The sequence below is a fragment of the Rhipicephalus sanguineus genome, chromosome 10 (genome assembly GCF_013339695.2).
Source record: "Rhipicephalus sanguineus isolate Rsan-2018 chromosome 10, BIME_Rsan_1.4, whole genome shotgun sequence".
Classification (NCBI taxonomy): Eukaryota; Metazoa; Arthropoda; class Arachnida; order Ixodida; family Ixodidae; genus Rhipicephalus; species Rhipicephalus sanguineus.
The window spans coordinates 62,890,118-62,912,457 of NC_051185.1; the positions used below are offsets into that span (position 1 = coordinate 62,890,118).

Below are 22,340 nucleotides of genomic sequence, written 5' to 3' on the forward strand. Positions count from 1 at the left end.
GAATGTTGCTTGTCACCCCGTCGGAATGCGCTGCTGTGGTCGGGAAATCAAGACCCATCCTCGAAGTTAGCAGCGCGACAAAACGACAAACCTGACCACCCCTTTCAAAGTGCGCACGAGGCGCGCGGGCACCGCTGGGGACTGAGAAAAAAATGCATAAAACTTTTGTCGTTTTACTAGGATCATTATCGATGCTGTTTTCGTCATTCATCTGAAGCTTGCGACAGGCAAAAGCGAACGTAAACAGCGGAAACAGCGCACGAAGCAAGCGCGCGATATGTCGGCCCGTCACGGCGGGCATCCGAAGAGTCCTTGCCGTGACGTCATCCACGCCTCCCGCCAGGCGGCGCCACCCCAACTTCTCGGGGCATAGTCGGATACAACTTAAGAAGACAGGAGAGGCCCCGCCCAGACGACCGAAGCGCGGGCAGCCGATCGCCTCAGCTACGAAAGAAATAGTCCCGCACGCGTGCACGCGCCGATGTTCCCCGAAGGGCGGAGCCACTGGCCGTCCCGCTCATGACGTCAGTCCCGATGTGCGCGCCCATTGGTGCAGGCTTGTGTTCATCCGCCTTTGAGGAGGAAATGCCGCTGCCTTCTAAAGTTGTATCCGACTAGTAGGACCACCGTGGCGGGTCGGGTGCCATGGTCAGTCTTTCCTAAAGTCCCTAGATTTTTCGCTTTTACTAAGTACCGACAACTGCCTCCTTTCACGGCCCTCTCTCACGCGCAGCTGGCGTCCGACGCCATTTTCTTCCTAACTTGGAAGATTTCAAAGCCATGTGCGTCTAAGTAAATTAGCCACGCACCTTTCAGCGGACAATATGCTACCGCGACGCGCCTTTCTCCTCCCGTCAACCCCCTGTCATTAGTGAATGGGGGACGCGTTTCACCAGGTGCTGGAAAAGAGTTAGGAAGAACATGGCTGCCGAAAACGAGCGTTAGCCAATGAGATTCGTCGCCGGCGCTTCAATGGTTGTCGGTACTTAAGAAGAACAGGGAAAAATCTAGGGACTTTAGTCTTTCCCTTCTCAAACTCTTCTCCTCTTTCCCCGGTAGAGTGTAGCAACCTGGTTCTACCCTTTTTATCCTCCCTGGCTTTCTTTTATCCTTATCTTCTCTCTCTCTCTCTCTCTCTCGCTCTATCTTTCCTTCACCATTGGTCCACGTCTTTCAACGACACCTATGTGGGCCCAAAGTATACTGAACATGTGCATGCAGTCTCAGCAAAAGATATAGTTGGCCAAGGACGCGGCCCGACCTCAAGGCATCCTGTAATAAGGCGTGTGTTATCTGGCCCTCAAGCCACGTGGAAGCAGCAGACCGGTCTCTTCGTTTCGTGAAGGCGTTTTAAGAGCGCAGCTCTAAACAAAACATTAAAAAAAACAGGTATGCAACGCTTCTGCGTTAAAGAAAAGTGTATTTTCCTCACCTGCGTTTGTCCAATTCCTTTGTTTCAGGGACAGCTGAACACAACGGAGCCAATCAGGGGCTTAGACAGGATTTTTATCGGGCGCGGAGGTGGGGGGAGTGGGGGTCTGCCCCCCTTTTATGTAGGTTCATGCGTGTGTTCGTATGTGTGCACATATATATAATATTACACACACAAAATGTGAATATTTCGGGGGTGGGAGGCGTGAATGAACCCCCCAGACCACCCTCCTGGCTACACCAGTGCTCTGAATCGTTCGTCTTTTGTTCTAAACACAGAAATGCGGTAGTAACTGCTAATAAGGATAGTAACCGCGCTAATAATTGCGTTTGTAACGGCGAGGGTAGTAACGGTTACTAAAGTCCCTGTTACTAACCGCACTTCGCTTTTTATCTCTCTGTCTATAGTAAACCGAAGTTAGTAAGTACTACAACCTTTTTTTTAGGAGTGCGGACGTAGCGAATAATTGAGAAATACTTTAAGGAACCGCCGCGATTGAGCTAGTAATAAACACCGGGGCCACACATTTCCACCTCGCTGGCTAATCACCTGTACGGAGTGCTTTAGCGGTAATCTTTTTTTTTTTTTTTCATCGGCTTCCTCGTGTCATTCGTCTCAGTTCATCTATGCAGCGCGTCGTTTCACTTCGCAAAGCACTAACCTCTTAGTAAGTCAAGGTAGTTGAATGCAGTTGAGTGAAATTCGCTACCTGCTTAGTAAGTGAATAGTACTAAATCGAATGGTTAATACGTCACTAAGTTGTTAGTAACCATACTAGCAACTTATTAGTCGTAATAAAACTAGTGAACTACAATTACCCAACTAGGAATTACAGTCTTTAGTTTTTGTGTGAGCGTGCATTGCCACGTCAAGTTGATTCTATATTACAAAAGCGTGCACAAATAAAAAAAACTGAATGGCACGGCATTTTCCTCCTACACTAACTGATAAACGCTAATTATTTCAAGTAATTACTGTGGTAAGTACACATCACAGCAACGTACCTGCATGAACGGACCACAAACGCGAACACACACTCACGCACACAGAGAATACGAAGACTTCTACACACCCTATATCTACGCTAACAGCAGCTTGAAGGCTATTTATGCTCATACTTTGGTATATATAGCACACCGTGTACCGGTTAGCAGCCGTATAATTTAGAAGAATAATCGATGTTTTCTACCCACTATCTGGTGCCGTACTATTTGAATATATGTGTGCCATCGCGTGCCACGAAACTGTTATTCCAACGCAAGCAAGAAAATTGAAGATTGTCTAAATTTTGCGTAAGATGGTCACAGTTATGGCATAATATACTACGGCATCATTAAAGCATCTGGCAACATTGGTGGCTTAGTACGCTAAGAAAGCCTCCCTGGTTAGTAACGCCAAAATTCACTATATCTTCTGTTTAGTAAAGGGATGTTGTTATGGTAGTAAAATGCGCTCGAAGCTAGAGACATGCGTTTACTAACTGTTTACTTTCTTTTTAAGAGTGCATATACGAGGAAAATCAGTCCTCAATTGTCTCCTGCCCGGCTTTGCCATGCAGTCGCATGCGCGTTCTGCCCTTTTCTCACGTGTCTATCATGCGCGATCCACTGATTTCGCATAGTTTTATGCGTTTTCGACTGCTCAAGCGGAGATAACAGCGTGTAGCCAAAGAATACGAAATCCTGATAGGCTGAACGCTTAGTGCTGACATCATCAACGGGGAGCTAGCGCCTGCAGGAAGGTTAGTGCAGGCGAGAAAGATCCCACTCTTTCTATTTGAACTCTGAGTGTTTTAGGGGCCCTTTAAGCAAATTTTAGTGAGTGTAGTTGTGTCCACGAACGTGTATATCGACACCACTGTATCATCTCTATGATAGACTTTGGCTATGGGAACACAATCGACGCTCAGGCGCGTGTGTACGTGCGGTTGGAAATGTCCGGCCACTTCGACTAATTCGCCGTTTTGAAATTTTCGTTGTGACAAAGAGCGAAAAAAGAAAAATGGATGAATCTCCCATAATCGAGAGCGGATGTATGCATGAAAGGGCTACCGGCCGTTAAAAAGAGCTAGGCGGCAATACTTGAGGCCCGTGTACTTGGATTTTAGGTGCAGGTTAAAGAACTCCAGGTGGTTGAAATTTCCGGAGCCCTCCATTGCGACGTCCCTCATAATGAGATCGCGGTTTTGGGACGTTAAGCCCCAACAAATATTAATTATTATTATTACCGTGGGACCATCGTCACATATGCCTAGCGTTACTGACTACTTACGTCAGCAGATCTGTCACTGGCCTTGACAGTCGCGAAAAATCTTGCGCATTAGACTGACATCCATGAAGGGGTAAAAAAAAAAACAAGTCCGCCGCCGAATGCTGTGAAAACACTTGTGCCTCGGGGAAGAGAGCGAAAGGAAAAGCATTGAAGTGCAATGACCCCGGGAAAGCTAGAGGAAATTAAGTGTGGGCAAAAGGGCAGAGCCGATGCCTGAATATGGCGGAGTGACGCATGGCGACACCGTGGTGAAGGTGCCAACGGCCTACGTCACTTGCCGCCAGCGGGCAGTGTTACATGTCGACAACGGGCAGTTGTTACAACGTCGTATGCGACATTTTCAAATAGAGGAGTATCGGTATCAAAAGGCGTATCGACGTGGCTTTCTGTTTGTTTCTGGCATTAAAGGGAAAGCCGAGGAGCTTAAGACCTTGTACAGGGCGATTTCCCGTAACAAGAACTAAGGAATTTTGAAAAAGTGCTTAACCGCGACTGAATGAAACCGACGACATATGACAAGCCGTCGTGTGGTGCTCGTTAGGATATTTTTGTATTGCGCTTATTTAGTTATTAAACTGAGATCAATTACACAAAGTTTTCAATATTAACTTTAGGGCCAAGTGCGTCTCGTTACATTGTGGAGGGCATTCCAAAACGAACGATCTAATTTTCTGGGGCAACGTACATGCTGCGTGGTGATTTTTTTTTTTCGGCGTTTAAAGAAAGCCCCAGAAATATGAAATAAAACTGCTCGACTGTGCACATGCGCTACAGTACTGCAGCACTCTCGAGTCCCAACCATGCTTCGAGCGAAACAACCGTGCCTCAAGGGGCACCTCACACGACAAAATAGGAATGACCTAACGTGATAACAGATGTAACGAAATATAGCGTATTTACTCGAATACAACCAACACGGGTTGGCAAACTGTTGGTTTTTGTAGTGTAGATTAACCAACCTTGTGTTGGCTAACTGTTCATTAGCTGTGCCTGATGTTTGCTTAGAGCTAAAGCCCCTCCATCGCGTCTGCTGCGTCTACCTAGCCGGCGGAAAACGCATGGAGGGGCTTTACTTAGAGCCGGCTAGGGCAGGCATGCGGATGTTTGCTGCATTAACACTGGATAATGTTCACTAAATGTAAACGGAATGTTGGCTAGGGCTTGATAATGTTCGTTAATGTACCACAGCCAGTTCCTTGCTGACTTTTTCGCATGACACCGATTCCCACCGTATGCGTAGGATCTACCGGATCTTTTCTATCCTCGGATGCTTGTGTTGTGTGACTTCTGAGCGGCAATTTTCTTGCTTTATTCTCGAGCTTCGCGTGAACTGATATTTTCACCGCAGGCGACCTTGGAAAAGTTTTATGTGCTTCCAGACTTTCATTACAAGCTTTCAAATAAATAAATAAAAGGTCGTTGCCCACTAGAATCTTTTTCACGTTGAAAAAACAACCGAACACTTCACGACTTTCCCCCTGTGTGCTAGCAGCTGGAGCAGCCGCTGTCATTCGGGTGCAAAAGCACCAGAGATGCAAAAACAAAACCGTCATTTCGAACGCGAGCGATGGCAGCGCCGCCTTGTACACAGCGGGTTGCTGACACGTTGAGCGTTCGCACACCAAACACGCACTCGCTTTTTCTCGCACTATGCTTTCACGCGCTTTCTCACGAGAAGTTACGCCCTACGCCCTTGCCTGCAATCCTTTTATGTGCTCTTTTTCATCGCTCGAAAGCAGCTGACAGTGTGCATTGAAACGAAATCAGCATAGCGACGTAGCTCGTCAGTGCCGTTCGAAGTCCCATTCCATTTCGGTGACGACGATTTCTGTACGCTAATCTCGACCACACGGTGCTCTCGCACGAGGGTTTCTAGGACCCGCGTTCCCGCTCCTCGTGAACGACTTCGTATCGTTTGAAGACTTTCGTATGTAGCACTCATAGATATTGCATGCCTTGTGGACTTGTTTCGCCAGCATTGGCCGCAGGCTTGAGTCGCTTACTGCATCTTTTTGCCCCCGTTTTGTCGTCTGCTGCAAACCGCTTTCTATCCTTCGCACACCTACTCGTAACACAAAAGCATGCCGTTTTCTCAATGACATTTGTCTCAACAAATTGGTCAGAGTCTCTTATTACATATGTCGAAGCAAGAACATTTTCTAGGCGCAGTCAAGACTAAGTGTATTGCTAAGTGTATAGTACCGCAGTTATTCATGGGCGTATATGCATGTGCGATGCATGTGCGTGTCGGTGGTGTCGATTTCGTCGATCAGAAAAGCGTAGTAGCGCACATTGATTAGTGGAGAAACATCGCTTGTTTTTTCAACTCTACCCATAGCGTGACGCCATTGTCGAGTTCCCTTTCTTGTGATTTGAAAGACCAAATAAATGCTTTATTTCTATCTCTGTCTGTTTGTCAGCGACACCCGGTTAACTTTTACGTCCGTAACCAACAGAAACTACTCGCTGCTGTTATTATATATATATATATTTTTTCTAATCAGACGTTGCGGCTGCCGGTACTTAGTTCTCTATGTTTTAAAACTCTGGGGTTGACCGTGCCAGAACCATGACGTGAATGAGGTGCGCCACAGTAGAACATTCTGGATTAACTTTGACCACTTGGTGTTCTTTAACGCATGTAGTACCTAAGTCTAAGCGCATGAGTGTTTTTGTAGTGCGGCCACCGTGGCTGGGAATCGAACCCGCTCCCTCGCGATCTTGTACTGCTTGCGAGACACCTTAGCCAACGAGCTTTGTCACGGCCGGTACTTCAACATGTATACGTCGCGGACCTGTGCCCGAGTTTCCTTTCCTCTTCAAGCGAGCCTGCAAGAGCGATGAAAATATGTCAATACTTGGTCTCTCTGTATTCATCGAGGGGAGAGGTGGAGGAGGGAGGCGAGGCGATGTTTCACCGCAGCGATGCCTCTCCTTTGCGCACGCCTATGCTTTCGCCAGAAGTGCTTGTCTTCATCAAGAGCTGCAATCAATTGGTTTTTCTTTACTTAGTCTCACTTAATTCACTTGGTCTCAGCTTACCAAAAAAGGAAGAGGTAATGAAGTCGGGGAAAGGCGAATGCAAAACAGTGGCGTAGGCAGACATTTTTCTAGGGGGGGGGGGGGGGCACGGGCCCGATATGCCCCCCCACCCCCCGGATACGCCACTGATGCAAAGTGACAACGTTTCACAACCCAAGATGGTGGCGCCTAATCGCATCCGCAAAGTATGGCTTCTATCACCCAGAGTGGCCGTTTTCTGATAACCTCCAACTGACACTTAGCGTTTTTCATTTCAATTTCGTATCTGTGCGCAATGTATGAGTTCAAGTGCATCCGTTACTCGATTGATAACGCTTTGAAGTGTGACTCAACCAGTTATCGTGAGTACATGTAAGCGAAGGCACTGGGTAGGTGATTGCGAGGTTTCGGGTGACGCCATGGTCACTTGATATATATTATATAGTAAACGCCCTGCATTTCTGGTGTAGTGGCACCAACACACTCTTCCGACATAATTTTGGTACGGAAGATTGAAGCGATTAGGTCGCTTGCAAGATGAAAAACAAGACCGGGATATCAACCATAACGAAAAATCTGGTTTGCTGCCCTGTACTGTGGGAGAAGGTACAGAAAAGCAAGAAATTAGAGACAGACAACACACACACGAGATCTCATCCGGTGACACCACCACCAAAGAGGATCACGTTGAGCACCAATTAAGTCAATAACCATAATTTTTGTGCTGATCAGCTGTTCTTAAAGGCCTGCAATAATACATCTGTTTCCCGCTTCTATGGCTTGGCTTAGGAGGTCATAGATTCAACATGGTTTGCTGTGATCATGAAGAACAATGCAGTCGTTGCCACATGGCTTCCTCACCTCATTTGGGCAGGGCAGATTCTCACCCCATCACCGGACATTTCTTAGCGAACCAAAGACTTTTTCAGCGTTTCTATCTATCTATCTATCTATCTATCTATCTATCTATCTATCTATCTATCTATCTATCTATCTATCTATCTATCTATCTATCTATCTATCTATCTATCTATCTATCTATCTATCTATCTATCTATCTATCTATCTATCTATCTATCTATCTATCTATCTATCTATCTATCTATCTATCTATCTATCTATCTATCTATCTTTAGCCGCATACGTCTGAGTGCTCTCCTGGTCGTCTCCGTAGCTTGGTATATACCGAAAGTGGCATAGGAGGACATGAGTGTATGACGAATACGACTCACAGGTCACGACATGAATAACGTGGCATGCCTGTCGAGTAGCTCGTGAAACCCTTTCTCCATGTCACTTATGCCGCATACCCGCATACCACGGCCCGTGGCATACAGATGTGCGCCACGGGTGAAACCCAAGAACAGCGAAAATAGGCATTGAAAGTGTTTCAACAACAATAATAACGCTTGTTGCGGTATTGTGTGCGAGAACCGCAGTATGATTATAAGGCACGCCGTTGTCGGAGAGACCGGATTAATTTCGGCAGGGTTCTTCAACAACACCTAAATTTGAGCATACTGGTGTTCTTTCCCTTTCGTCCGCGTTGAAATTTAACCACCGTGGCACCGACTACGGCGGTCTAGTGGTTATGGGTGCTCGACTGCTGACACGAAGGTCGCGGGATCGAATACCGACCGCAGCGGCCGCATTTCGATGGATGCGAAACGCTTGAGGCCCGTGTACTTAAATTTAGGTGCACGTTAAAGAACACCAGATCATCAATATTTCCGGAGCCCTCTACTGCGGCGTCCCTCATAATCATATTGTGGTTTTAGCATGCAAAAACCCCAACAATTGCTATATTATTATTAACCGCCGTTGCCGGGGATTGAACCCACGCCCTCGATATTAGCAGCGAGACACCAAGGCGGGTAATTTTACAATGCACTTTGCATGGGTTAAAGAAAGAGACATATCGTTTGCTATGGCGATTTCAACGTGGCAGAAAAACGTGCTGCAATGACCCTCAGCCTGCAACCGCGCGGCACAGATCGTAATGTAAATGTATTGCGTGAGTAGCAGTCGTGACCCTTGCCTAACATCTGTTGTGGTGCTTGTCTAACGTCAATTGTGGTTGCAGTGTTGGCTGTCTGTTCTGATAACAGATTAATAGACATTACATATGGGCTCCTATGACTCAGAAAAGCTACAGGCACGTGTTGCTCATCCCCGCAGGCTTATGGTATGCATATGCACATCACCGCACCGTATACAGTGCACTTCGTTTCGAACACAGGTGTCGACGTTCGGGGCATAGCATACCCTTTAGGGAGCAATGCAGGCTCGTAGCCAGGAGATAGGGGCCCAGCCCCGCCCCCTCCTCTATAGTTTCGAAGGGGGGGGGGGTAGTTCTTCAGCAGGACTCCGGCCCACCCCTCCACTGTGCAAAGAAACTTACCACGCGCAAGACTGAGCAGATCATTCCGTTCCCAAGTCCTCCGAGTAATGCTGTTTATTTTTGTCAATGAAATCTATTGAGGCGAATCGTCCGTATAAAAATATTATGCTATTAGGAGCATTCACCTCAAAACTAAATATATAAAACTATTAATAAAATAGTACTTTAAAGGTCACATAATTTACATACTGCGATTTTTACCGAAAATAATTACTGAACAATAGGTGCTTTCCTCAAGTAGTCAAGGCCTCCAACAGTGCACCCCCCCTCCCAAAAAAAAAGAAGATAATAATCCTGGCTACGGGCCTGGGTCAATGTCAAAGCCAACTATAGTATATCTAAATCAATAGTATATCAACTATAGTATATCTAAAAAAATTTGTTTGACACGACCTTAATGAAAGCCAGCAGATAATGAAGCCAATGAAACTATAAGGGACGTTAATTATGCTGTTGTGAGCGTATTGTAACAATTGTAATATAGATGTGATGAAAGTAGAGTGGACGAAACGACAACTTGCTGCTGGCAGGAACCGGGCCAAGGGTTAAAAAATACAATATTAGAGGCAGGCGAGCGAAATCAGTTGCTAATTGCTGACAGTCACCTTACGCACTTATGCAGACAATTTTTTGTTTTGTAATTAATTAATTTGTTAATTATGCTTATTTAACTAAATTGCTAAATATTGACTTTAGGCAAGAAATGCGACTTCCAAAGTTCGAGAGCGTCTTCAGAAACTCCCGTATACCATTTTTCCAAGCTGCAAAGAAAGCCCGCGAAATACAAAAAGAACCACGTGACTAGCGCATTCGCGCGCTGCGGACGTGCTGCTCTCAGCCGTGGTTTGAGCAAACGAAATCAGCTGCGGCCGCGATTCGCCGGCTCCGTTGCAGCGCTAGGCCGATAAGTTAACGGTGGTTTCTTTGGCTGACGCGGGCAAAGAAACCACCGCTAACTTATCGGCCTGCCGCTGCAACGGAGCCGGCGAGTCGCGGCCGCAGCTAATTTCGTTCGCTCAAACCACGGCTGAGAGCAGCACCTTCGATGCGCGCGAATGCGCGAGTCATGTGTTTTTTTTTTTTTTTTTTCGCGGGCTTTCTTTGCAGCTTGGAAAAAATGGTATACGTGAGACTTTCTCTATCGCAAATAATTCAATGGGGGTTTATGAAGACGCTCTTGAACATTGCAAGTCGCATTTCTTGCATAAAGTCAACATTTAGCAATTTAATTACATAAACCTAATTAAAAAGGTAATTACAAAACAAAAAATATGCTGTAGTGCACAAGGTGGCTGTCAGCAATTTGCAACTTATTTCACTCGCCTGCCTCTTGTATTTTTTAACTCTTGGCTAAAGATAGCTGGGACACCCGCGGTATATATATAAGCACTCAACTGCTCAATTTACACAAAGCTCATTGCTGACAGTGCTTCGCATATAAACCGATTCTAGCAATGCGTGGGATGTGCCGGAATTTTTCGGGCCCGTCTTCTCTACACTTAACTATCTGGTTAATCCCTATTTGTCTATCTACCGTTATTTCCTCAAAGGCCCTTCATGGGAAGGACCTTTGGTAAAAGCAAGCTATAGCGCTTTTGTGTTCGAGCGATGGATGTATACGCTTTGTAGAGGACGCGACGATGAAATGCATGTCCATAGTTGTTGGTATATGTATAGCATAGGCAATTTGGTGCTCCGCCCTCCTTCCTCCCACACCCTCTTCGTCGCAGAAAGCTTCGCCACATCCGACATTTTGTGGCCTGCATAACGCCAAGGCAGTGACTATGCATCTGTTATGTTGTTAGTATAGAACAACGAAAAAAAAAAAAAAATTCTTGAAGGCATCGAAACATGCTGAATCTATAATTCACGTTATACGAGGTGCGTTAGTCCCTCATTTCATTGCTAATTACACTCAGGTATAATTGTGCGTGCATTGTTTCTGTTGTTGACGGTTCACGTTTTCGTTTATATTTCGTTTCCAGGGTCTCACGAGAATTTCAACCCAGCACCATCGAGCCCTTTCCGAGTCCATTGTCCCTCTACACGCTATTAGTAATTGGATTACTATAAATAGCGCTCAAACGTCCCACCTGATACAAGTCCACCGTCAGGAGGACCCCGTAATTAGAACGTTCAGGTTCATCTTAATTGGAACTGCTGTCACTGAGTGAAAAAGCATAAGGCTTACGCAAACCGTCTCCTCTTTTGACAATTAAGTTTACGAGAAACTAGCCTGTCCACAGGCTTTAAAACCTCTTCCTTCCACACTATCGTGCCGTTCCAAACATGTCGGAGGAAGCAGGAAGCGAGATTCAGTGCGGGGACGCTGAAGTCGAGGAGCTCTTCAAGAAAGGTTTGGAAGAGCATGAAGAGTTCAACAAGGCCGCGTGCGCATGGAGCGAATGTTCGCAACGGGGCCCAGCGCTGGACTTCCGCGAGCTTACAGAGAAGGACGCCCGCGTGCTTCGGCACATGCTGACCACGGGTCGATCTGTGAGGAAGCTTTCCATATGGGAAATCTCGCTCAGTGCGTTCAAGATCGCGTTCGAGGACCTCGAAGGTTGCTCCTCGCTCGAAGAGCTTCACATGTTCGACATCGAATGCGATGAGCAAGATTTCGGCGTCAACCTTTCCGGGGTCTTCAGGAACTTGAGTTCGTTGGAACTGTACTGCCCAAATATAGGGACGGCGTTCGCTAGGGACATTGCCACTTATCTACAAGAGAACAAGACGCTAAAGGATTTCTGTCTCGGTTACTCCTGCGGAGGCGACGAGGGTGCCGCAGCTCTCATCGAAGCGCTGGAGGCGAACGACACGCTCAAGAGGTTTACCTTGGCGGAAGTGAAGCTGTCTTCGGAGACAGTCATCGCGTTCGCGAAGATGCTAACGGTGAACTCGACGCTAGAGGTGGTGGACCTCTTCGACTCGTGTCTCATGGAAGCGGAAAAGGTGTCGGCGTTGCTGGAGCAAGACCTCTACAAGGACGTCTTCAAGAGGCTCCGCATCCTGTGGACCGAGGAACTGCTGCCCATACTTACGGGTCTCATCCGTAGAAAGGCCTGTTGGCACGAGCTCTCGGTCCGCGTCAGTGCTTCGGTGGACCGGGACGTCCTGCGCGAGTTCTTCGACGCCGTGGCCGAAGACACCACCGCTACCCTTCTGCACTTCTACCCGAACGACGACTCTACGTTCGACGAGCTTGCGGACGGCATCGCCTCGGTCGCGAAGAGCACGAAGACGCTCGAGAGAATCCAGAACCTCATGCACGTCACCCGGGGCAACGAACAGCAGCTCATCAACGTTCTGGACGCCTTGAAGGAGAACCGATCCGTGACGTCCTTTAACATGCATTCGGACGAGCTGACGCCCGAGTTGGCGACGTCGCTGTCCGAGTTGCTGGCCGTCAACGACACCTTGAACGAGGTATTGGTCTGCGAGTATGAGGGAATCACCGAGGACATCTTGGCGACTATTTTGGAAGGCCTGAGGCAAAACTACACCCTGACGCTTCTCATGGTTTCCTGGGACCCCGACGATGACATCGAGGGTGTCCCCGAGATGAGGGAGCTTCTGAAAAGGAACGCTCGCATCCACGAGAAGGCGGCCGACTTTGTCTGTGCGGGTGGCCGACCCTGAGAAGGATGCTGAAGGAGCGGATGCGTTGAAGAAAGTGCGAAAGAGCGCCAAGCTCGTTGAAAGGGTGCAGGGGCTCACTGGAAAGACGAGCGACGCTGCGTTGGAAATGGTACAGGCGGCGTTAAAGACTGTGTTGTGAAGATAAGACGCGTCTTACGCGAAGCCTGAGTGGCCTGGATGGAATTTATGCTATAAAAACGTGTGTATGCGTGGCGTGTACTAGATATAAACTTATTGCGATTGAAGCCCGATGGCTTGTTGATGCAAAGCAGACTAACTCTCCCACCGACAGAGCAATGGCCGTCAGCACTTCACGCTCCGAGGTGGGCCTTGCTATGAGCTGACTGGTAGCCCAAAGAGCTTAGCGTCGTTCATCGGATGATGATCAGCGTATTCATGCAGCTGAGTGATGGAATGTTGAACTTTCGGTTTGCCGTGAGATGATTGAGGCTTCTTCATTTTGTGCATAAATAAATGTGACGCGACGAGCTGATTCGACTGAGCACGCTTACCAGCTTTCTTTCTTTCTTTCTTTCTTTCTTTCTTTCTTTCTTTCTTTCTTTCTTTCTTTCTTTCTTTCTTTCTTTCTTTCTTTCTTTCTTTCTTTCTTTCTTTCTTTCTTTCTTTCTTTCTTTCTTTCTTTCTTTTCAATATTACAATGTTTTCAACTTGGTAGATCGCGTTCTCGTTTTTCACTGCTGCGCATATATGAAACGCCGCTGAATCTACGTGAATACGTAGTTCAAGCGAAAGAACACTCGAACTTCATCCTTTTTTTTTTTCACTAGGGGGTTCATGGACCTTCGGCTCCGGCTCTGAGCATAGGTCGGCAAACCCACTCATGAGTCGACTCACTCAGACTCAGATCATGCGGTGAGTCTGAGTCTGAGTGAGTCCGGGTGAGTAATATTTTGGTGAGTTTGAGAACGAGAGGGTCCGGTTGAGGGAAAATTTTAGTGAGTCTGTGTCCAAGTGAGTCCACTTGAGGAAAATATTGGTGAGTCTGAGTCCGAGTGAGTCCTAAGCGCAAAATATATTTCTTGAGTGAGTCCGAGTGAGCTCCACCTTTTGTTGGCGACTTATGGTCCTATATACTCATCTTCAGCATTACTATCTGCCTTATAACGGCTTACGTGTATACTCAAATCTATTCACGCATAACTCAGCGCACTAGCATTCATGCGCCACCTCAATATTTATTGATCAGAGGCATATTTAGGGGGAGGGGTGCCATGACCTCCCCCCGAAAACTCTTCCATGGGCAGTTCTTGATAAAAATATCTCGTGTGAGTCGCGTATTTCATAAAAATGTTTTTACTGGATCGATATTATGATGATGATCAGGAGCGTAGCCAGGGGAGGGGGGGTTCAAACCCCCCCTCCCCGAAATTTGTCACTTCTGCTTGCGTATATATACACGCACACATACAAACGCACGCTACGAACATACATAAAGTATGGTTGAACCCCCCCCCCCCCCCGAAAAAAATTTATGGCTACGCCCCTGATAATGATGATATATGATGTATGATGATGACTCGTATTTTAAGGTACAAGATCAAAAGGCGTATCGTAGAGCACTGATTATGTGAGATATTGGCATTAAAGAGGATTGACATCGTGATCTAACAAGCTAATTTTGCGCCAACGGACTCATGAGTCGACTCACTCAGGCTCACTCAGGCTCAGGTGAAGCCGTGAGTCTGAGTGAGTCCGTGGCTGACTAATATGTTGTTGAGTTTGAGTCCGGCTGAGAAAAAGTTTAGTGAGTCCGGTTGAGAAAAATTTTGGTGAGTATGAGTCTGAGCGAGCCCTCAGAGCAAAATATATTTCTTGAGTGAGTCTTAGTGAGCTCCAATTGGTTTGCCGACCTATGGCTCTGAGTGACGTTTGTTCGATGTTCTGAACGTCATGGTAACGTTTGCATTGTAGGGTTGTTGACTATTCACACATGAATCGTAGTACGTATGTAGTACATTCCAGCGTACTCGCTGGCGTTCCTGTACGTTCAAGCATGTACGCCACCATTCAAGCTGCGCATTTGATTCCATCTATAAGGCAAATATTTTGCGGCTACAGAACCGACCACAACATTAGGGGAAGTTCTGATACATAAAGACGCCCCGATAGACCACACGATATCCCAGGTAGCACAAAAGAGAGAATTGACATCTTTTAAATGTTTATCCGAGACAATAAAAACGTCTAGAAGACGACACGGAATAGAAGCTCAAAGTCTATAAAACGTCGCATATCTTGTCTAAAATCCAACTAGAATCCATTTTTAAGACCATCTGCAAAACGTTTTAAAAACATCGCAAAAAAAATCCCATTCTAGAAAGGGGATTGCTGGATACCCAAAATATCCCACTGCATTGTCTTTGAAAAGCCGTTTTCTAGACGTTTTTAAGATGTCATGCAGGGTCACTTTTTTTCTTTTTGCTATTTTTTGTACATAGAATAAGAGCGCTTTTATAGGAAGCCCTCTCTGTGATAGTAATCACAGTTACTTTACTCTGTAATTACTATTAAAGAGTGAGAGCTCAGTAGATTCACAGGCAAAAGTGGTCCTTCTCGTAATTTACTTTGTAAAACAGCAGCGATTCCTGTACAGCATAAAAATGTAAAAACCTCAAAATGAGATATGGCATGCGACTAGATTACATTATACATAAGCAGGCAAAAGAATACAAAATGTCGGGGTCGCTGAAATGCAGCTATATATTATCCAACTTTCAGGAACACAACTTTTTGCTGCACGATTCATCACAAAATTGTCAAACAACTAACAGTGCAATATGACAAAACTTAATATCTGGCACAGCCATTCTGCAATATGTAAACATCGTCTCAAGTAGCTCTGCCGAATGGAACACAAGGATGAAGTGAAGAGAAATCGTCGAAAAGGGAATGTCGCTGAAGCGAACAATTCGACAAGGGGAATAGTCTCCGTCAGGGCAATGACGAAGTCAAGCCTCCATGTTGAAACGTTTCCTCAACGCTTCATCCTCCACTGAGCTTTTTTCGCCCAGTTTGCTACCTATACGCATGGGGAGAGGAATAAGGGAGTAAAAAATAGAGAGAAAGAGAGGCATTTACCCCCCCCCCCCCCCTCACAGAGAGAGAGAGAGGGAGGAGCGTTTCACAGGCGGTCGCTCAATTATGTTGCCTTGAAGCACTGCAGGAGGGCTCGTGTGGTTTTGTGGGCTGATGCGCTTTGAAGCCAGACTCCCAAGATCTTCACTTCAGTAAAAGGCTGATCATCAAGTCTCCTCAAGGCACACCGAAGAGTCCGACGGTGTTGTTGAAATTTGAGACAGCGCCACAAGAGATGGTCGATAGTCGCTACACAGCTACAGTTATCGCACATCTATGAGTCTGACACACCAATCCGATAGCTGAATGAGTTAGATGATGCTACACCGAGCCACAGCCAACACAGCATTGTAAGCAGGAAAGGAGGCATGCATCAAGCACCTGGTGTGTGTCTCTCTTTGTTCCAAAACAATCGTTCAGTATCGCTACTTAAGACCACAGTTAGGGGAAATCGACTCGAAAGTGTTGAAAGCACTAATAATAAAACAAAACTGCAAAATAATGTTTGGCCCATCCAGCCAAGAATACGTAATAAATAAAAGAACGTAAATGGCTTGCAAAATCACTGTAGCTGAAGTGTATTGCTCACAAAATGTAACATGTAGGAACTTTCTTACAACATGCCTCTGTTGGAAGATTTCTCACTGAAAAAATGTTCGCAAAGAACTCTTGCATCATTAAAGAAATAAGACTAGACGTTCGGAACGCAAGGCGCAATCTTAGCCGTCAGCTGAAAAAATATTTGTGGCTGCAGCCTCCAAGTTTCAAACTGCATCCACTAAATAAGTAACTGTTTCACACTTCGAAATGCAGCGTACAAAACTTATCACAGGAATTATGGTCCCACATCGCTAGAGGGCACACTAGTTAACTTGAAATGTGCCATGGCTAGTAGAAAATATGAACACTAAATAGCAGCAACATACATCAAAAAGAAAAACTAAACCAATTTTAGAACAAATAGAAAATGTATGAACAGAAAACTAATGGAAACGATTACAAAAATGAATGAATGGGCCACTTACTAAAATGAATAAATAAAATGTAGGAATATGGAAATACCAGCCTGCTCAAAAAATCAACTTTGTTTTATGATGCCCAGTATTAAGAAATGTCAGGCTAAAAGAACAAATATAATAGTAAGACACATCAGCTAAAGAAATTGTGACCTTTCTCCACTTTTTACTCAATATGCACACAGCTACAAACTCAGGATTGTCAGAGGCAGGTCAGGGTATTGCACTTCGTACGTCACATTGCTCAGTGTCAAAATATCACCATGTGTGGCAAGGTACTCTGAGCACATGGCTTCATAACAGGTACTTGATGGAAATTACTAGGCACTTCCAGAAGTCTACTAAGAACAGTTCAAGTGGCATGAAAGTTGTACCATTACCAGCATGGGGCAGCGTTCCACATCGAACATATTTTAGCACAAAAACCCTGGTCACAGTGTAAGATATATACTGAATATATAACTTAACGCCGTGGCCCTGGTGCGATTTCTTGAAGAGGGAAGAAATAATAGAGAAGGAAAGGCAGGGAGGTTAACCAGTATAGGACAACCGGTTTGCTACCCTACACATGGGGACAGGGTGGGGGAGATTAAAGATGGAGAGGAGAGAGAGAGAGATGTCAGCACACACTTACGCTCTAAAAAGTTGTCAACTGCTTTATAAATTGTGTGACTTTTTTTTCAAGTTCCCAAGGAAAAGAGAAAAATACAAATATGCTGACATCTATATTCATACTAAAACCTGTCAGTCGCCCCATCAAAAAGAAGAAAGTCATAATTTAGTTGGTGTACTCGCCTTTGTTTCTAAACATGAGTTTCCAGGGCGAGTACCACCTGCAATAAATAGGAGAAAACATAATTTCATTACATGCTATAATACCTAAAATAGGACGGTGTGAAAAGTCGAAAACTCGATAACACCGTACGGCGACAGAGAGCGAGCATGCTATATTTAACCAGGCACAAGAGACGCGCAAGAGAACCTTTTGTTTTCGCTAAGAGCTGCCGGCTTTACAGAGAAAGTAGGAGTAATAGGCAGTGGGAGTAGCCAGTGGGGGGGGGGCACCACCGGGCCCGTGCCCCCCCCTCCCCACCGAATTTTTTTTTTTTTTTTTGCCATGGAATTGAGAAGCTCGAAATGACACTCGATCCCATCTGCCTGCCCGACCCCCACTTCAGATCAAGGAGGTGCCCCCCCCTGAAGAAATTTCTGGCTACCGCCCTGGTTAATAGAGACGTGCGCGTGTGTGGGTGGGGGGGGGGGGGGGGTGGAATGTTACAAGTCCGGAAGCGCGTCGAGATAGTCAAGGCAGTGTGATCACAGCACTGAGAAGGAAGGCCGAACTCCTCCCCGTGAAACGCGACTTTGACGCTCAGGCTCTCAGAAATTCCAAATTAACAGAAAAACGCGCCCAGGCTCTCTTTACAAGCAGTATAGTACTGTAGAAGAAACCACGACTCACTAGCCTGTTTCTGCAAAGATTCTCTTATCCACAAACTTGTATCAGCGACACAATAAAGCAGATGACACATTTCATAACTTCTAGCTATGCAGTTTTAGAACTTGCAGGCAAAGATTTTCTTAGCGTTCGTCGCCACTGCACATGCGTTATGCACTACGCACGCAACAAACGATATTCTTTGCGGACCCTATTGCAAAACTGGCTACTGCGCATGCGCCGTACGCCATCCTCTTACGTACTTACGCTAAGTGACGGAAATAGCATTCGTACCCAACGAACGCGATCTTTGCGTACCCTATTCTAAAACTGCCTATTACGTTGCACACGCAGCTTAAGCTAATGCATATCTTGAAACTACCTCATCAAGCGGTCAAGGAAAAACATGCGGTCAATTTACTGAATTCAGGTTAACGAATGTAAATACAGTTTTCGCTCATGTTCGTTCGAACGTGAACAGAAACCATGGCCGCGACTGCAAATTCCGCAGTCGCGTACTTACTGCTGAAACATGTCGCACATGCAACCCGTGATGCAACGCAAGTTACGCAACCTGCTTTTTCATTCGTCATGCATGGTCCTCGTATACTGAGCGCAAATGCAATAAAAATGAACTTACCTTCAAAAATGACAGAATGACCCCTGGTTTACAGAATCTGCAAATCCAACGAAAAGTACTCACACATCAACGTAAACACGTCCGCCCCTCGAGCATAGCAGAAAGGAAGTTGCGAAAGCGTCCCGCGCGCAAGCTGACGAGTGAAGTATAGTTTCTTCGAAGCTGCCTTCATAGCCTCCATGAATCACGACACAAGCAAGAAATAAAGCAAGAGGGCATGACCGGCGAGCACCACCGCATATGCGAAATTGACGAGCGTAACTTGTTACAAGAGTGAGTTTATCCTCAACAGCCGCATCGCAGTGTCATCACTGCACGGCTATCAACATCATCGGCGACGTTCTAAGCTCTTCAACTCCTGGCAGTCCAGAGGGCCCGAGACATCGCCGAGAGGCTCCAGCTTCCGGCACCTTCCTGGGTGGAGCCACCTGGCTGAGCTAGCGGGACCTCCAGTCGTGTTCAGCTTCTGCCACTTTTGGACCACGATAAAGTTCTCACTCACTCACTCACTCACTCACTCACTCACTCACTCACTCACTCACTCACTCACTCACTCACTCACTCACTCACTCACTCACTCACTCACTCACTCACTCACTCACTCACTCACTCACTCACTCACTCACTCACTCAATAAACATACGGCGTCTGAGTAGAACACGTCACTGGAGAAACAACAGCCGCGTGGATGGATACAAAGTCATCGCTAAGGCGCTCGTGAGGAAGTTAGACAGTTATCGCTGCGACTAAATTACGTAACACTTACTAGTTAACCAACTTCGAAGTATTCATGATAGCTGATGCAATGCCGACACCACACGCATTTATCCTCTTGCGCGTTACTTTCTTTATCGCAATGAGAGATGGCGTGCCCAGGCTCGAGTTCAAATTTCAATTCGCGGCGTTTCATGCATGGCGCGCGGCTCGGCGTGCATCTGCTGCATGCATCTGCTGCTCGGCGAGAAAACAGGTCATAAATTAATGCGCCTCCTAGACATCACAAACAAGATGTATATCAGGCATTTCCTCTGACGTTCTTAAAACGTCGAAATTGGTTTAGAATCTGTTTTATCCCATTTATCCCTAACGTCGACGTTTTGTAGGCCACGTGTGCTACCTGGGATATCAATATAATAGCTTTTAGCAGTCGGAAACGGTTTCATTTAGGCTACGCCGTTTAGGCTTAGATTAGGCTACGCCGTGCACTGAGCGCAGGCGACCCGATTCAAAGGGTTTCCATCAGATCTCCATCACCATCGGTCGGCCGGGCTGATTTTTAAAGACGATAGTCTTTCTTGGGGAACTTAAACGCAGAAATTTTTAAAATTAGATTTCGACCGGGACGAACCTCGATTTGAATTTACGCGCCAGGTATGCTAACTGGTGCATTGCTCACGAGAGGGCGACACTGCGGGTTTTGTTTTTCGTTGTTTTGAAGCCAAGTCATTTCTTATAAGTACTTAATTCGCGCCAATAAACGACCGTTAATATAAGAAGTCCTTGCTAAGTACCCGAATACTTGTAAACAATTTCACTACTTACAGATTACATACCACTGTAATGTCAGATGTTTGAGTATGGGAGAAGCTTCACCGCTCTGCAGCTGCGGTCAAATCCATGACTATATATAGTCGAACGAAAGGAAGGATGGTGTACTTCCAAAGTACATATACTAAAATTGGAACGATACAGAGAAGATTAGCATGGCCCCTGCGCAAGGATGACACGCAAAATCGTGAAGCGTTCCACATTTTTTTTTTTTTTTTAATTCTTGGCTTGAACTTTTTTTTAACCTTGCGTATTCAACCTTTTGAGAAGAGTTTGTAGGTGGACGAGTTGAACATATTCATTGTAAATAATTTTGCGCAAGATCTACACGGTCAAAGAAACACAGGACTATGGACCTTTGCCAGCCAACCCAATCCAGGACAACCGTCTATCACGTGGTATGTCCTTTGTCCATGTCGGTGTTTCACTAAATTGTTTACGATTTTGAGAACAAGCTTGGTTCCGTAATATCCTGCGTAATATCGTGTGAGAACTTTGTAAAGTTCTATGGAAAACGCAGTGCTGGCAGTCGCATCTAGTAAAAGGCTGTCGCCTGCAAGCATTGAATTATTGTATTACCTAAAAAAGCTGTAACTTCCTTTATCTCGTACAATGCGCGGTTCACGAGTGTGTGTGTTTAAATTTGAATTCAACCGGAGTTATCCCCATTTTGAATTTACGCGCTTACTTGTGTTAACTGGTACATCAGCCACGAGAGGGCGGGACCAAGCAGATCCGTTTTATTCGTTCTGTAGACAAATCATTTCCAAGTAATACGTCCTACCCAGGCAAATAAATAGTTGTTAACATAACAGGTCCTCGCCAAGTGTTGGGATAATCGTCAGCAGTTGCACTATCTACAGATTACTAAATGCTGTATCGCAATATCTATGAGTATTGGAGAGGCCTCACTGCTTCGAAGCTACCGTTCAGTTCCTGACTATATATAGTCGAACGAAAGGAAGTATGGTGTACTTCCAAAGTACATATACTAAAATTGGAACGATACAGAGAAGATTAGCATGGCCCCTGCGCAAGGATGACACGCAAAATCGTGAAGCGTTCCACATTTTTTCGTACTTTTTAGCACGTTTGTGGAATTCACCAATGCTTCAGTGGTCACGCTGCCAGCTAATGTTTTTTTTTTTTTAACCGATTCATTCTACGTGTTGCAAAGGAATGTGTGCAAGGCTTCATTCCTACGTGCAGTAAAAAAGGAACAGTCCGAGAAAAACTTACGCTGTTTTTTTTCTTTCTTATTGCGCGAAAAATGGAGTGGTGTATTTTTACGGAACTGCTCAGAGTCACTGCTTAGTAGGTCGACCGAAAGAACCACTGTAACAAAATTTGATTTCAAGAAGCCACACCAGCAAGCTCAAGCAGATTGTCTCCCTGATTCTGACCATGCACGACGTGAAAGGATTAAATAGCCCTCGAAATTTCAGTGGAATGTGCCCTTCATAAACAATGGACAAGTTTGCCCATGTACAAGTCTGAAAAATAATTCGTAAGTCATGGACACATATCTGAAAATTTAAAAAAAAAAAATGTGACACCGATGCAAAAGAATCCGGTCAAATACTCCCGTCGAGATGTGATTCAACAGATTCCTATATCCTGACAAAGAACATTACGGAGAAGCAGCTCACGGGATCCGGACCGACCTCTACCTCTACAGAAAGAATTGCGTGAGCCATATTTATAGTCCAAAAACATGAAGCCACCAGCTTCGAGAATCAATCACTTCATTACAAATGCCTCATTAAAATAGCAACATTACGGTATATACCTTCATGCCTTCTGCAGTAGAAGTACGCAACGCACATATCTGTTTATTT

General features: G+C 45.7%; 1 protein-coding gene and 2 non-coding genes across 4 annotated transcripts in view; all 3 read left to right on the forward strand.

Moving 5' to 3' along the window:
- LOC119371985 (protein NLRC3) overlaps nt 1-13,253 on the forward strand; it is a 17,593-nt gene extending 4,340 nt beyond the window's left edge. Inside the window, exons 1-2 of one of the 2 annotated variants that reach the window (XM_037642427.2) lie at nt 5,520-5,630; nt 11,111-13,253. In XM_037642427.2, the coding sequence (XP_037498355.1) occupies nt 11,415-12,764 (1,350 nt within the window). In that variant the 5' untranslated portion in view covers nt 5,520-5,630; nt 11,111-11,414 and the 3' untranslated portion in view covers nt 12,765-13,253. Of the gene's footprint in view, nt 1-5,519; nt 5,631-11,110 lie in introns of those variants that run through there. The other variant, XM_037642428.2, reaches the window with a different exon arrangement.
- A 7,353-nt stretch (nt 13,254-20,606) lies between these two features.
- Nucleotides 20,607-20,709, forward strand: LOC119372821 (U6 spliceosomal RNA). The gene has a single exon (XR_005179712.1). It is a non-coding gene; the product is annotated as a U6 spliceosomal RNA (small nuclear RNA).
- Nucleotides 20,710-21,473: 764 nt separating this feature from the next.
- Nucleotides 21,474-21,576, forward strand: LOC119372825 (U6 spliceosomal RNA). Its single transcript, XR_005179716.1, has one exon. It is a non-coding gene; the product is annotated as a U6 spliceosomal RNA (small nuclear RNA).
- The last annotated feature ends 764 nt before the right edge of the window (nt 21,577-22,340 follow it).